The sequence below is a fragment of the Drosophila simulans genome, chromosome 3R, assembly GCF_016746395.2.
Source record: "Drosophila simulans strain w501 chromosome 3R, Prin_Dsim_3.1, whole genome shotgun sequence".
Taxonomy (NCBI): Eukaryota; Metazoa; Arthropoda; class Insecta; order Diptera; family Drosophilidae; genus Drosophila; species Drosophila simulans.
This window is the reverse complement of record NC_052523.2, coordinates 27,440,850-27,457,418: the sequence shown is the minus strand read 5'-3', so window position 1 is coordinate 27,457,418 and position 16,569 is coordinate 27,440,850. Positions and strand designations below refer to the sequence as shown.

General features: G+C 45.7%; 2 protein-coding genes across 8 annotated transcripts in view; both read right to left on the bottom strand.

Annotated features, from left to right (window-relative positions):
- Nucleotides 1-7,339: 7,339 nt before the first annotated feature.
- LOC6730332 (putative glycogen synthase kinase-3 homolog) lies at nt 7,340-9,188 on the bottom strand. Its single transcript, XM_002105578.3, has one exon. It carries the CDS (start codon nt 8,982-8,984, stop codon nt 7,476-7,478), a length of 1,509 nt encoding a protein of 502 aa, XP_002105614.1. The 5' UTR covers nt 8,985-9,188; the 3' UTR covers nt 7,340-7,475.
- A 522-nt stretch (nt 9,189-9,710) lies between these two features.
- Nucleotides 9,711-16,569, bottom strand: part of LOC6730330 (band 4.1-like protein 4A) — a 55,359-nt gene continuing 48,500 nt past the window's right edge. For 3 of the 7 annotated variants that reach the window (XM_016177898.3, XM_016177894.3, XM_039295995.2), the window contains 3 exons: nt 13,969-14,648; nt 11,256-11,264; nt 11,032-11,201 (listed from right to left, as the gene is read on the bottom strand). In XM_016177898.3, coding sequence (XP_016037096.1) covers nt 11,165-11,201; nt 11,256-11,264; nt 13,969-14,648 — 726 coding nt within the window. In that variant the 3' untranslated portion in view covers nt 11,032-11,164. Of the gene's footprint in view, nt 14,649-16,569 lie in introns of all 7 variants that reach the window. The other 4 variants (XM_016177897.3, XM_016177899.3, XM_016177896.3 and 1 more) reach the window with 3 other exon arrangements.

Below are 16,569 nucleotides of genomic sequence, written 5' to 3'. Positions count from 1 at the left end.
CGGACGGACAGAGCCCAACCTTTTGGCTATCATGGTCCCCGAGGTTTCAACTTTCAAGCACGTCAAACAATCTTGATCCAGAATTTATTTACCTTCTATATTTGCAAAAGCTTTTTCATACCTGTTACATGTCGGCGGCGGTCCTATGATACCCCAACTCAAGTAAAGGGTATAAATAGCAAAGACAATATTATTTCAAGCCAAGACAAAAACCAATATTTTTGACGCCATTTTTATACAACCAGCATGTAGAATGTTACGCGGTAAAATATATTAGTAAAATAGTTGTATAAGTAAAACGTTGACATGTATGTAGATATCCAGTAGAAGTTACGCGTATAGTAATTTGTAAATACTAAAATACTTAAAAACAGTGCAATTTTAAAAAAATTTATGTGTTTTTAATTTCAGCAATCATATAAATAGTAAAGCTTAAGCGCAAGGAATTATATTGTTAAATTTCTCCTTTTCCCAGCACATTTCATACGCGGCTTTACTCCCATTTTTCCCCTTTTGGGTTTTTTAACAATTTGTAAGTAACATATCGAATAAATCCGGGGAATTTGGCACATGTGTTGTGTGCAGTTGCACAATGCATCCCCGCGGGAAGTTGTCCACAAATCCCGCCCACCTGCAAAGATGTGTTGACAAGGCCAAATGCGGAAGGGTGGTGTGTGAGCTGAGCGTGTGTGTTCCGATGCCATGTGTGTGCGGTGTGCGCCAGCAACTTTGATCCAGCTGCGAACTGTTCATGCGTGGAAGCTGCATTGTTTGGTGCTTAAAAGCGATTGCTGCTGCCATATAAATGCACCTACCTCATGCCAGTGCGCTCCCCGTTGCGTATTCGTAGTGTGCAACACGCATACGCACTGTTGCACCGCCATAAAGGCTTGTCTCCCCAACTGCGCTCGCTTATTAGTTTGTTTTGCAGGAGGGTAAAATCAATCAATGGCCTCACCTGCTGCCTATCACCCGCCATCAAACACAATTTGATGGCATCAAAGCTTTATTTGTGTGCCTAGCCCACGAACAGGATGCCGAGCAGGCAGGATATGAACGGACCTCGGACTACGGACTACGGACTGTCGGACCATCGAGGACACCAGCGCATATTTTGCCACATGACAGTTTGCTTTCGCATCTATGTCATGGCTCTGTCCGTGTTTTTTGCAACGCTTTTGATCCTTACGTGACTGCGACAATTGTCGCTGGCACCTGTATCGTCAGAGCGAAGATACACTCAAACAAAAAAGGGACTGCAAGTTGGAAAAGGGCTGCCTGGAAGTGTGCAATGAAAAATAGTTCTGGTTTTTCCAACATACCCAAAGGAAGAAAATTCGAAACCCAAACACTGGGCTGGTTTTTATAAGTGGACTCTGGACATTCTGTCGCTTTTTCTCATCTCTGCGTTGGCGGCAAACTTTTCGCCGGAACATTTCCACATTTGCAAATGCAAATTCAAATGCTCGATTTCAGTTGGCAAAAAACCCATATGCATTGCTTATCGCATCGTGCCTGAGCAAATTTTGAATATTTTCCCAGCAATGCTGATCAATGAAGTGCGCACTTTTTGCCGCCTCGGTGGGTAAAACAAGTTCTAAGCTACTTACTGTCCGGAGTCCTGACTCGAATGGCGATAGATGTTGGCAGACACACCGAATAGTTCGAACTTTCTTGACGGGCGACAGGCGTTTTTCCACCTGCAAATTTATGCACTCTCTGACCATGAGAGCCAGAGACTCTGGCCAAAATGAAGTGCAAAGCAGCTTTTGAAGAGCAGAAGGAAGGCACCCTGGCTCGGATGTTGGGTAGTTATGCAGAGTGCTGCCAGCTGCCGGATTATGCTGATTTTCATGGACTGAAATCAATTTGAGCAAGGCAGTTCGCAAATGAACATTGGCTGGCGCACAATCAAAACTTTACTAATTACGAAAACTTGCCGAAAAATCTTCTTAATACAATAAGTGCGACAATGCCCAGTCCCCTCATCCGCATCCCAAACATCCTCCTCTCATCCGGGGAGGAGGAGAGATCCCTGAATCCTTGGAGGCAGGCAACAAACAAAGAAACAGGCAAGTGAGAAATTAACTTGCGTTTTCAATTACCAAAGAGTCTAAGGAGCCAGGACCACGCTGCCGAGCCATCAAAGTCAAAGGATGTGGAGCAGACGCCGTCTGCTGACAATGCGAAAATGCAAAGAGCAAAAAGCACTTGAAGCACACAATATTGAAAGCGGGAAAATGCCGGGGAAGGTGCGGGGAAAGCGCTGGGAAATGGGAAATGGGAGAGCTGACTGGCGACAGCTTCTGGTTGTATTTTTTATGGGAATGGCCGAGTGCAAACGTTGTTAGAACACTGAATTCCGCCTGAGCAGTTATTATTTAGGCTCCTAAAATGGTTGAATGGCATCTTTTCGCTCGTTTTTGCTCAGTCCTCAATCCTTTTTCCATATTTGATCAGGACTTTTTGCAGCACTCACCTTAACTTGCTCCTTACTCGTGTTGCTTACTTTCCTTTGCATCCCTCCTGCAATTTGCATATCCATTTCTGAGTCCTTTACGGGATTTGCATATCGCCTCCACAGCCATGATATGTCTCACTTCGCCGAACAATTTATTCTTCTCTTTCAGTTTTAATTATCTGAAAGTTGTTTGATCTGTATCGAATACTTCTGCCGCATTTGGATTAGTTTCCAACCCGTTTTTGAATCCCGGAGTTTCCCGTCGAGAGCTGGCACAATTTTCTTTACACGCAGGAGCATTTTCATTTGGCACAATCGTTCAGGGTTTTTAATTTATTTAAAGTCGTGCGCGGGAATTGTGGAAGACTGGCTGTCTGGCGACATCAAAAAGCCAGTCGCCATTTGACACTCGCGCCTCGAAAGGATAAAGTTTATAATTTCATAGACTTGCCAGCTCCTTGGCGACTTGCCACGCCCCCTTCTGGGGCGGCGTCTTGAATTTATGCGCTGAATTAATTATGCACGTACGGAGTCGGAGGCATCCGAGCTCCGCCGGAGTCGAAACCCGGGACTTCCCTGTTTGTCTGGTTAGTTTGTGTTTGGCGGCGTTGACGGCGCATTTAAAATAATTGCTCGGCGCGGAAAAAGTAAAGCTTCCGCGATTCGTGTGAAAAGTTTACACTGCGCTCGCAGCATAAGCTCATAATGGATTTGTTGCGTTTTTTGCACCCGCCGCAGAGTTTTGGCTTGCGAACTTGCGGCTTGTGGCATGGAGGAATAAATGGGGGAGCGAGCTCGGCGTAATTGGGTATGCCTGCGATGAGCTAATGCAAGTTATGGATACTCTTAAGTGGGTGTCGTAGAAGGACGCACGACCAAAGGAAAGGATACCCCAGTAAAGGACATCTCTGTATCATGAATTAGTTATTAATTTACATCTTTGGCAAGCAGAAGTCTGTCGGTCAAAAGACCTTATGCAACCAACCACCATTAATCGGCTGCCCAGATGGAAGATCAATTCAGTAGTTGAGTTGAGAGTAGTTTCAGTTGGCGGCTTAATTAGTTAATTGAATCGGATGTGTTGCAGTTTCGACATCCCCATCGCCCGCAACATTAGCATGCCAACCAAGTGGCTGCCTTTCATGGGATCCATTGAACCCGGTGGTTTGATATTCGGATGCTTCCGCGCTACTCAGCACCCGCTGTCAGGAGCTAGAAGTCGCTCAGTTCCGCCAGCTTTTCAGGGGCTCTCAGTGCCCACGCAAAGACCCGAAATCCACTGGATGTGTTTCGCTCCTCCCCTTCCGCCGACTGTCTCGGTTATTTACGCCAGCGGCATAACGTTGAAAGCAAATTGATATCATGTGGATTTGGCTTTCACTTTGTGGAATCAATAGGCGAAATCCTTTTGGCAGAGCCTGGCACAGACCCGCTCTGCTCCGCACTCCGTCCGTATCTGCTGCCACTCGAGTTAAGCCAAGGATAATGATTATGTTGCGCAACGACTCCGGCGAAGGGAGCGCTTTGCATAGCTCTTCGATGGGAAGAGGAGGAACGAGGAGGGGCTGGGGGAGGGGACTTTGTAATCGACAGACAATCGACGTGAACAACATAATGGATATCGAACTCGAACCGAGACAGTAGCCCACAGCCCCGAAAGCATACTTCAAGGCATTGCAACTAATTGGCTTTCCTTGGCTGGGAGAGGAGGCGGAATGGGCGGTGCTCGACCGCAGGGAAATGGCCACTCCTGTTTGTCTTCTATGCCACTTGATTGGAAAATCAAACTAATTAAAAGATTTCAATTAAACGCCGAGCTGGGAATGCACTGGCCACCTTCGCCTGCCACCGTAATTCCATTAAAATGGCAAATCAATTTCAATAAATTTCATTCAAAGGTGGAATCGCAATTGCATGGCCAGCTCAGCTTAGCTCTGCTCTGCTCAGAAGGTCCTGTCGCTGTAGCGACGTCATAAAACTGTTTACATGCTGACAAATCTGTTAATTGAATCGCAAATCCAATTAAAACTTCGATTTTCTATCCCCCGGAACTTTGAGCAGCAAAAGTTCAAGTGCATAAATGGCCAACATGTGTGTGGCCAGGACATTCCGCTTTTGTGTGCAAACTTTTCACAGCTGCCCGTCCCCGTTCTCGTCCTCGAAAATTCGTCACGTTGCGGGCCGGGGTTCCTGTTCCAGCTTTTGCGTGTAAATTCAATAACAAATTTATGCGTTTATTTCGTTGAAGCTGCATTAAAGCGTACAATTTCCTAATTAGTCCGTCTGCCGTTTTACACAGGCTCTACCAAACCCGTTGCCCTCCCGCTGGCATTTCGCATTTCGCATTTCTGCACGCAAAAATAGTCAAAGCGAAACCGCAAGCTGCGCATAACTAACTCAACTGCTTTATTTGGACAAACCGCAGCCGCAGCCCCCTTCCCTGCCGAACCATTTCCATCCCAGGACACCAGGCCCATCCGTGCTGTCGAAAAATAGCAACATACACAATTTCAAATGCAGCTCGGAGATGAGCAGGTTCATTTGGTCCACGGGGATACCAGAATACGTTACTGACTAGGAATCACAAACGCACAGCTGGACACATAATAGCCAAGGCTAAAGGACTATCACTTGGATTTCAAAGGATACACGGAGCTCAAAATTAGTTGGTCAAGGTTCAATGAAAGATGACTTATTGCTGTCGATTCAATCGAAAAGTTTGCAGAGCGAATAGAATAAGATATGCCTGTGAACAGCGCACCTCTGGTGGCTCATTTGGCTTGTTCCGGTTTCGTTTCGGTTCTCGGATTCGGTTTAGTTTCCGGAGAGTGCCGTGTGGAGCCCATTAAAAGTGCATTTAGTGAAAATTTATCTGGGCGCAGAAAGGTGGGCACCGCAGGCGCATTTTCGCATTTTCGACTCCGGCAGCCGGCAGCTACAAGTGTGCGTGTCCGGAAACGGAAATAAAATAATTCTGGTTGCAATAGCAACAGGAAGTCTGCGCTCCTGCCACTTTTATCCTTGGCATTCCAGGCCCTCTTGTCTGCCCGCTTCTGGCCTTCTGTCTATTTGCACGACTGCCTGTTTTTGTTTGTTTGTTGGCCCGGTTGGCGTTGGTGCGAAGGTTTTACTGTTTATGCAAATGCTTTGGCCCACGAAATGCTTTAACCGAAAGCACTTTAACCGCATTCACCTTGGGCGGCTGCTTGTTAGTAGCCATTGAGAGCAGAACAGACACAGAGCTGAACAGAGCAGCCCCCACTTGGTTCCGAACTCCATTCTGCTGCCCAAAAGGCCGTAAAATGCCTGCAAGTTACGGCCATACGGCCGTATACGGCCATGTGCCCCTTGGCTGCTGTTCCCGAAAAATGTTTCATTGCCATTGCTGCCACAGCCCCAGCTACTCTTCCTGCTCCGGATCCCCGACTGTTCCGGACACCTCCTTGTGGACAGCCCTCCCACCCCCCAGCTCTTCACGGCTGCCCGAGTTTCTATTATGTAGCATATCGTAATCTCACTTGAGTCAAAGGTTTAGCTACCGACACCCAGAAAACACCCGCAACGCCCCAAAAGCACCAGCAACAACGACCCGCAGCTAACACTTTGTAAATAGTCATCGGCGTGTTTATTACTCAGCCGTGCCGGAGTGTCTCTCCCTTCCGCCGGACTCCGCTCCGCCGGAGTCGCTCTGCCGGCTGCTCCTGCGGTTAGTTGCTAGTGTTGCCGTGTAATCGCTGTTGCGAAAGATTTTCACCCGGAGTCTGTGTGTGCTTGACTTTTCGCTTAATGAGAGTACAGTTTAAACTTTGCGTATCACGGACGGAAAACTGAATCGCTTCTCTAATCTGAGCATAAAGGGAGCATCGGACTACAGATTTTCAATATGGTGAAATGGTATATGTTTCATATTAAGCTTACCGAATCAAAATTAAAGCCAAAAACCACATAAATAAATTAAAAACATTTTCGTTTTCCGTTGTCAGAAATATTTAATTACGCATCGTTTTCCTGTAGTTTAAAATTGCATTTGCCAACTTTACTTGAGTGAGCTTTAAGCGCAGAAACATCATTGCAGCACAGGGCCAAAACGGTGAGTAATTGGTAACTGCTACTTAGAGGCACTAACTACACTCGTCCTCCGCTCATTCCGCCTGCCATTTCGCCCTCGACGTCACAACTGGCGAACACAAAACACAACACAACAAAACAAACAATTTCTCTCGCACGAAATTTATCGTTTGCATAAATTTGCTTTATTGCCCGGTTCCATGTCCTTGTGCGCGTATGTATGCGTGCGTCTGTGTGGGTGTGCGGGTGAGTTAGTGGCTGTGTATTTGTGTTGCCAACGGAAGTGTAACTTTCGCTTCCAGGCCAGGCATGGCCAAAAACAACAACAACAGTGAGTTGAATGCGGCGAACAAAGTTTTCCATTATTCAATTTAACTAATGAAACTGAAAATTCATTTTACCACATTAACAAACACACACACACAGACAGACAGAAGGCGAGAAATAGAGTGGGCAGGAGGACACGAAGGACGAAGGCAGGAAATGTGACTCGCCTCCGGAAAGGAAAGGACATGTGTGCGTGCTGGACTCCTGTTTTTGGGACTCGGCTTCTCCGCCGTCATTTGAGCCGCCATAAAGCGCGGAAATTTATATTGCAGAGAACTGAGCAAGGACAAGGCGCCACCCTATTGCGTTGACATTTAAATAATTAAGTATATTTTTAGCCCGGCCATCCAAATGCCATTTGCTAGTCCTGTTTCAGTATCAGCCATGTGAAATCACATCCCTGTGGCGAAGGTGTCTAAGTGTATGAAAACATATATTTTGAAAACGGAACAGAAAACTAAAGACTTATTACAAAAGAATATAACTTTTAAAAGGACAAACAATTTTATTGTTTCATTTCCTGTGCTTCAATTTTGAATCTTACTATTAATGCTATATTTTCAAGGGATTGTCTGTTTGTGCGGTCAAATCAAGACCCAAAGCCCCTTTAAGAAACAATTTAGTTTTCATCCTCTTCCTCGAACTCGTCGTTATCCGACTCGGAGGCGTCTTCCATGTCGTCGCTGATGTAGGTGCTATTGCACTGCCCATCATCGTCATCGTCGTCATAGTCGTTTTCATCACCGACGTCCTCGTCCAAATTATCCTCGGCATCCTCGTCGACCGCATAGCTCTCTGCTGCGAAGTGGTTCTGCTCCAGGGTCAGGGGCTCCATTGGCATGGTGCCCACAGCCACATGGTCGCCGTTTCCCAAGTCGTGTTGCAAAAAGCCTGGCGGGGATCCGAGCACCTTGCCCAAAGGTCCCGGGGACTTTGAGAGCGCTGCTGTCGCCGGTTTTTGGCTGTCCTCCGTTTTCCGAGGACTCTCTTCCCCGGCTGTATTGCGGGTCCTTTGGGCAGCACTTGGCTCCTTGGTGTTGTTGGAACCCTGAGCCCGCGGCAGCAGCAGCGGCATTGTATCCGGCTCGATGGTTTTCTCATAGTCCGTAAAGTTAAACAGCGGTGGCAAGCTCCTGCCGTTGGGCAACTGCTGGTGTGGATCCTGACGAAGCTCGTCGAAGAACGGATGGGCACAGCCCATCAACGGAGAAACCCTGGCATTGGGCGAGTATATCAGCATCTTGGAGACCAGATCTATGGCCTCCGCCGGTGTGCGAATCCTGAACACCTTGGACCAGGGGTGCGGCTTCAGTTGCGGCAACTTGAACTGTTTGTAATGCGGATTCATGTCATGGAGCTGCTCCGAGGTGGGAGTGCCCATAACCTTGACGATCTCTACAATCTGGTCTACTCCCGAGTCCCCTGGGAAGATGAGCTGGCCCAGCAGCAACTCCGACATCACACACCCGGCGCTCCACATATCGATCTTGGTGGTATAGTCAGTGGAGCCAAAAATCAGCTCGGGCGCACGGTAGTACCTTGAGCAGATGTACGAGACATTGGGCTCTCCGGAGATCAGCTGCTTGGCACTGCCGAAATCGCAGAGCTTGAGCACACCCGTCTCGGAATCGAGGAGCATGTTCTGCGGCTTGATGTCCCTGTGACAGAATCCCAAGCTGTGGAGATACCCCATGCTCCTCAGCAGCTGGTACATGTAGAGTCGGACAAAGTTCACGGGCAAGGTTTGCTTCGCCCTTGCGTACTGCCGCTCCACTTTGTACAGGGTCTCCGGCAAGAACTCCATGACCAGGTTCAGATAGACCTCGTCCCTTTTCTCGCCACTTGAAAAGAAGAACCACTTGAGGGTGATGATGTTGTCGTGGCGCAGCTTGCGCATGATTTGCAGTTCCCGGTTCTTGAAGCGCCGATCCTGCAGGACCTTCTTTATGGCCACCATTTCGTTGCTGGGCACCATTTTGGCCTGGAAGACCACGCCGAAGCTGCCATTGCCCACCACTTTCGCGTCCGTATAGCTGATCTCGGTCATCACATCAGCGCCGAAGGCATTGGTGGCCACCACCGTGGTCACCTTGTTGGCCAACCCACTGTTCTTACTCTGGGAAGCCATTTGATCTGAGATTCCTGAGTATGTCGACTTGACTTTGGCTATCCACGAGATTTCATGTGTTTAAAATACTAAACGTAAGTAACAATTTAAAAAAATTGTGTGTATGCGTGTGGAACTGCCTTTACTTTAGTGTTATATTGAATTGACAGTTTTTGTAGTTTATTTCCAGGATGGCTGAGATTAAACCTCGAGGTGGTGGGTCTCTTAATTAATTTAGTGATTAAAGTCAGCTTAGCTAAGCACTTCGTTGGACGAGAAAGTAATGCTGTCAGAAAGAAAAGAAAGTATTTAATAGCTTGCTGACTCATAATTCAAGGGATCCAAGCGTAGTTTTCACTTCAAGTTGTAGTGGAGCCCGAATCTCTGAGCTCGAGGTAGTTTGGCCACTTGAGCCGAACTTATGCAAGGCCATTCATAATTCGTGAGAGCCTTTCTTTGTTCCGCGTAAGTTGGCTAATTTCGCAGGACCCTTTCGCATTGTTGTCCACGACTCGACTTTCGACTTGAAAGTTTCGCTGGCGCCTTTGTCTCCTGGCATCTTATCGCTTGGCTTTGGCTAACTCGACTTGGCCCTCTTGTCTTGGCCATCCTGTCCACTCGCTTATCAAAGGACCATGCTTTTACTGTTTCCTTACAGTTGAAGGGCCCCCGAGGGTGGATTTTTTATGATAGCCCCAGATAGCACAGATGGCTGTCCCCGGAAAACGAATAAAAATCTGCTTTGTGAATGTTTGTATAAAATGTCGCTTGCAGTTTATTTTTCACTTGTAATTTTATTGTATATATTAGATTTATATATATATATATATTTATATAAATGTGACACACTCATGGTAAAATCTTGTTAGAGACATTTAATCGTATATTTATGTTTCCTTTTCGTTTGCAGTTTGCACCCACATGCAGTAGATTGTAAAAGTGTTTAATCGATAATGTTTCATATGCATTCCGTATTCGTTGACCGCACAAATTGTTGAGTAATATTTGTTAACAGAGGGGATATTTACACAATTCAGGAGTCACAGAGGTCGAGAAGGCCAACCAGCGGACGGACAGACTTAAATTAGTTGCAAATGATTAAACTAAGCTAAATGGGGCTTAACGTATATGGTCGAAAGTGTTCGCTTACGTAAATATTATTGAAATTGTTGGACGTTGTTGGCATAAGTAAGTAAGTAGTTCGGGGCTACACTAGAGTATCCTTCTCTCTACGCATATATTTTATTTAAATTACATACACATTTAGGCTTCTACATTTATTTGGCTTTTCTCGCTGCTGCCGCTGGCTGCAGTAAAATTAAATTTTACATAATCTTGTGTGTGCTCTTGTGTAAGAGGCATTATTTAAATGCGTATCAAATTGGTTCTTAGTAGTTAATAAAAACGTATATTTAATTTACTTCCAGGCGCACGCAAACACACACACATACAGATTCGGCCAGATACGGAGCACAACAATAAAATTTTATATTTATCGCCAACGATTTCCGGGAGAAGTCCTTTTCCAGTATGTGTGTGTGTGTGTGCGTGTGTCTGCGTGGGTCTCTGTTTGTGCTGCCTACTTTTGGGGGCCCGGCTTTGCTAAGTTTTCCGCGCTGTCTGCCTTGTGCGCATATTTTAATAAATTTTATGCCGCTGAAATGTGCGCCGCTTATCATTAACGCACAATTTATTTTTGCTTTTATGCTGCTTTCAGCTTTCTGCTCTCATCCTGCCCACAGGCCCCCGATTGCTGTTGTTTATCTGTGAGATACATTTGCTTTTTTGGCTTTTTGATTATTCGCGTCTTAAGATTACTGGGCCTGCTCGCTTCTCGATTAAGTTTCCCTGTCCCAACTTGCCTATATACAGCATTATCTATTTACATGTCGGCATAACGTGCATTTAATTTGCAAACGCAACGTGCTGGCGAAAAGTTTTGGACCAACTTCTGCCCCAGCGGCTTTTAAATGTTGTTTATTGTTGCTCCTGCTTTGTTGATGTTGAACCCGCACATGTAGTTTCCATTTAACTTTCCACTTACACGTTGTGCGTGTTTATTCTTTTCTAGAGCCAAGCCTGCTGCTGTTCGTAGAGTTGCTGCTGCTGGGATTGCTGCTGTTGCTGTTGCTGCTGCTGCTGCTGCTGTTGCTGCAACCAAAGTTTGCAGAATGCAGTGGGCGGCGGGTTCGAGGAGCAGTTTACTCCTGCTGCAGGGGCATGGTCGGCGGGCTTTGGCTATTGCAAATTAAATTTAGCTAATTCTCACAACTCTGTGCTCATTTCGCTTACAATTGCGCTCTGCCGTTTGCATTGTGGTTTTGTAGTAGTTGCATTTGCATGGCATGAAAATAAAAGTGGGGAGAAAAGAGGGTTTTCGGGGGTGGGGGAGAAAGAGAGAAAATATTTGCACATGTTAGAAAAAGTTTCCTTGTTGATTCGATTTTCTCATTTAAGTTCTCTAGTGCTCGGTAATGTAAGTGTGAGTGTAAGTGTATGCGTATGTGTTTATGTATGCGTGTGGTTGTGAGTATAGCTTGTTAGTTTGTTCTAGCGACTACGGTGCGTATGCGTTATGGTGCTCTTCAATTCGAAATAAATTTACAAAAATATAGTTCAAGTGCCGCCACGCAGTTTATGGCCGCAGTAAATTCAGTTTTATCGCAGCAACTGCCACAAATTGAATACTTTTTATCATTTCAGTTGGCGCCGCTCCACAAATAATTACTTAATTTAATCATAAACCAAAAAGAAATCCTGGAAAAAAGTCACTCCACATTATGTGTGGAAATGGGGTGAGTTTTTATATAGCCATTCATAAGCTTATCTCTCCGCCCTCGGGCAAAAATGTGCGTCAAATTTACGATTGCCACTCGGGCACTTTCCACATTTTCAGCACTTTCCTTGCGCCACCGCCACCGCTTTCGTTTTCGTTTTCTATTTTCTTTCTGTGACAAAAGTGCGTAAAGTTTCCCCGAGTCCCTTTGTTGCTGGTGGCGTGTGGCCTAGCTACAAGTCGCGATGGGCTCCAAATGGCCGAATTCCAGGGGCCAAGGGGTTGGGAGACCGGGGGCTCTAATCTAAAACAAGAACAGTCGTTGTACCAAGGTCGAACACGCAGACCCTTTGTGGAAATACCCTTTCCAAGCTGGGGCTGTGTGTTGCAAAGGGAACTGCATATAAGTTGTGAAGTGTTGCAAGGTCATTTTTATAAAGCATCCATTGGATATTGTTAAAGCTTCCAAAACTTGATCAACAATTGTAAGCCATGGTATTTCCTATTTATTTTATATTATATATATTCTATTCACATTTGATTTCTAACAACTTCCAGCGAAATACTTTCCAAATATTGGCTGACCTCAAATATTTATCTTAATCAAATAGAGAGTAACCCGAGGTCATCTAAGCCCCTCGGGCCAACCATTTTCCCTTTCAACTGTTTGTTATGCCTTTTTTGTGCTTCTACAAAATGTTGTTTATTTGGCTCCAAAGTATTTCTACGATATGAAATGTTTGCCTAGCCTGGTTGTTTTTTTTTTGGTTCTTTTTACTGGCTGCTCCTGTTGTTGCCAACACTGCGCCTTTTTGCTTTCATCGCTTATTTTTTTGTGGGTTTATTTTTGTTTTGTGGCCTGTTGTTTTGTTGAAATTTGTATTTATGTGCGGGTCGGAGTCACAGAAACATTGGCATCGGGCCATCGAGCCGGCAGAAATATCATTTACCCACCCGGCAACACACACATATACTTTAATGTGTGACTGTGGGTGTGTTTTGTGTCCTATCATATTTTCATGTGTGCATGTGCGAGGGACCTTTGTCTTCGTGTGCTGAAAATTATGTATATTTTTAGCACTTTCGCCTGTTTTGTTTTCGCTTATCGAGTTTGAAGGTCATTTACTTGCAATTCCCAGCTCGAAATGAATGTCCCGGGCTTTCACATCCACTCGGATATGCGAGTGCTGGCTGTTTGGTTGGCTGGCTGGTTAATTTGTTGTGAAATTGTCGTTTTGTTGCTTCAATGGCTGCGTGCAATGCGGCGTATGAGTAATATTTCTACGTTTGCCATAGCATACTTTTCCGGGTGGCCGTTAATGAGGGCTGCTGGGTTGGCTGTCTGGCTGGCTGGATGGGGGTCCCAAAATTTAAATTGACATGTTTAAAGTCAATTTGCCCCAAGTTGGACTCGTAAACAAAAGAGCAGATTCCACCCCGATGACATTAACCTATTCATTTGTAAAGAGGCTGTCGAATTTCCTAGCTTACATAAATATTTGTGCGTTTCCGTGCTGCCCCGCCAGGCGGAAAAATGTCGAGGCACAAAACTGGGGGAAATGGGGAAAGCCAGTCAAATCAAATGTAAATCCAGAACGAAAGCAAGGAGCTGGCAAGCGAAATTGAAATGAAAATGAATGTTTGCCTGAGAGGCTTTGCCATTGTCCTGGCCCCCAAGTCGATTGTTATCTTGGCCCAAAGGCAATTGAAAATTGGCAGCTGGGAGGTCCCGACATTTCCGCGTTGCGTAGGCCTAACGGGCACATTAATACATAATTTATAATGTTTTCGTTTCGTTTTGTTTTCGCACACTTAAAGGAGCTGTCGTGTATCTGGTTTTTGGGGTTGAGTTCTTTTAAATTTCCCGCGCTGTTCAATAAAGTTTAATGCTTGGCGGGGGAGAACGAATCGGGGTAACAGAACAAAGGGCTTTCAACTCATTATGTTTTTGCCAACATCTCAAAGCTAGAACTTCAATGCAATCCGTAACAATAGCAGATAGACACAATAACTCAACGCTGAACCACCTGGGTAGCAAAAAATTTGCATACATTTCCCTCTAAAGGAAAAGTCACTTCTGTTGTTTCTCGGTTTTAGCATGCAGGTCAGAGGTCGGTATCGGTATTACTTCTTGTTAGCTACAGAAAACAGAAAATAGGTTGTACCTACTCAACAAACAGAACAACGGCAACCGAAACGAAACGAAAACGAACTGAAAATAAAACTTACCGTCGACTACTTTGGATAATTGGCGAAAGGATTATCTCTAAGCTGGAGGAAATGTTTTGATTTTGTTGCAGGTTGGTGGCAGCTGATGTTGCTGCCGTGCCAGTTGCTGCTACTGCTGCACCTGCAACTAAAGTTGCTGCTGTGATATTGTTGGTGGTGTTGGGTGGGGGATTCGCATTCGCATTCGCTTGGCTACTGGAGTGACTATTGGTGGTGTGGCTACTCGGATTCGGGTTCAGATTCAGATTCGGATTCGGGTTCGCATTCGCATTTGCATTTGCATTTGCGTTCAATGTGGGACAATTTAACGTTTGGTTGCCGCTGGTAATTGGCCCTAGTTGCTTTGCCTGCTGACCACAGTAGACATTCGCATTGCAATTATCGAAATTAATATTGCTCGATGGATTGGATTGACGAATGCCGCCGCCGCCGCAGCTGTTGTTGTTGGCGATGCAGTTGTTGCTGCCGCTGCCGCTGCTGTTGTTATTGTTATTCGAGCTATTGTGGCTGCCCGTGGGGGACATCAAAGGAGCATCCGCATCAAACATGTCCTCGGCCTCGGCGGCCTCATCGTCTTCGGTGTCTTCGGTCTCGTCGTTGGTGGTCTGCGCCTCCATCTGCAGGGCCTCCAGGACAATCATGGCCTCGTCCTCCTCGCTGCAGGAGTGCGAGGAGTGCGTCTGGTTTCGGGGATCGCAAATCGAATCCAATTGGGGGTGGTTTGGGGTTGTAGTACGGGGGTGGTGAGGTTGAAAATACAAACAAGGTTTAGCTTTCTTGCAGGGCTCTAATCACGCTCTATTGTTCAGTAGTTTTAGGGACAGACGGGCATGCAACTTACACATCTACGCAGTTGTTTATCACAATATTAGGCTTACTAATTTATCATAATAATAAATGGCACAGGCAAAACACAAACACATGCTGTTTATCGACAATTTCGACTAGATACATAATATTTCAATTAGGATAATATTGACAAAATCAACCCAATGTATGCTGCTATAGTATTTTAATTAATTTACAAACAGCAGCGAAAATACCCCTGCCCCGGTTTATGAATTTATCATTTGCTGCAGCGCGGCTCCTGCACAATTTTAATTACACGCAAAATACTCGAATAACAAGGGCCCCAATCAACAATGCCAAATGCCAAAGCCAAAGCCGATGGTAATGGCAATGGTAATGGTAACTAAAGCCCCGGCGGCCAAACAGCTGACCATTCGAATCAAACCGCGTGCACAGGTGGCCAGGATAGGGCAGGCACCTGGGGATTGGGCTGGGGACTGGGAACTGGGAATTGGGAGCTCGTTTCAGGGGAATGGCTGTTCCTAACCCATTCGAAATGCGCCACACGCCCTGCGGTTTTCTGTTGATTGCACAGCGGATAGCGATTGAGTCCTTGTTGATCCAGAGGTTAGTTACCATGCTCTAATGGGACTCTCTTTAAGTCTATAGTCTTTAATTTGTTCTTTAGCTGACTTAACCCTGGAGCCAGCAGAAAATATTGGTAAGTAAGCAAGCACTTTTCGATTTGCATTTAAGCAAGGTATTAAGCCATTCAGGTGGCAGACATGTGCGGTAACTAATCGCATTGAATGCGACTTGGCTCTGTCTCTGGCTCAATACACTTAAAAGCTCATTCAATTTGGCCCAAGACACGTTCGCTTGAAGCCCATTTGATGCCTTTATGATGGCGAGTTCTTTGCCAAAAGTCAACACATAAGCACACGAGCGGGGAAAACGCCGGGAAATGGGGGAAAAGCTGGGGAAATGGCTGCCGGCCAGTGAGATTCATTTGTAAATGAAATCAGAAAGGTGTACAAACACAAGCACACTCGAATGGTTCAGGGGTCTAAGTATGAGTATGAGTGCGAGTTCGAGTTCGAGTTCCTGAGTATCCTTTACTCACTTAAGCTTTCGGCCTTTGTGTGCTGGCGGCTTATGCTTTTTGTAGCCAAACTACACAAGTTTGCCGGAGAACACAAGTTTGTTTTGTATACACACAAAGTTTGTTTGATTTTCTATTAATTAAAATTGCATTCAACTTGAAAATCGTATTTGTTGCCGCAGGAGGGAAGTTTATCTGCTAGGCCTCGCCCACTTCCATTCAATAATGAACTTTGAATTGTAGCCTAATGGAAACACGTACAAGATTGCATAAACAAACTTGAAGAGCGCCGGCCAAAGCCAAGGAATTTAATTAATTTTCCGCCCCGCTTATGGGTGTGTGTGTGCGCGAGTGTGTGTGCCTTAATTGGGCAAACACGCCCATGGCCAGCCAACACACACACGCTAATGCATCAAATTGTCTGGCATAAATGTGGCCCAGTGTCAAACGCCCCGTTCATTAACACGCGGCTCCGAGGAAAACGGAACGGGGGTCGCATCCAATGTCAGGGACGAATCGGAATCGGGTGGGTCGCCAAGGATGGGTCACCACCTCGTCTGGCAACTGTCGCCATCAAAGATAATTGCCGTCCCCCGAGCGCCAGGATGATCTATTTTTTCTACTCCGCCAGCGGTGGTGCAGCCCTATTCTTTTTTCTCGAATGCATAAAACATTTTAAATAAAAACGCATAAAAATATGCCATATGCCG

Excerpts from the sequence above, each read along its gene's own strand:
- LOC6730332 (XM_002105578.3), bottom strand. The coding sequence starts at position 8,984 with ATGGCTTCCCAGAGTAAGAACAGTGGGTTGGCCAACAAGGTGACCACG.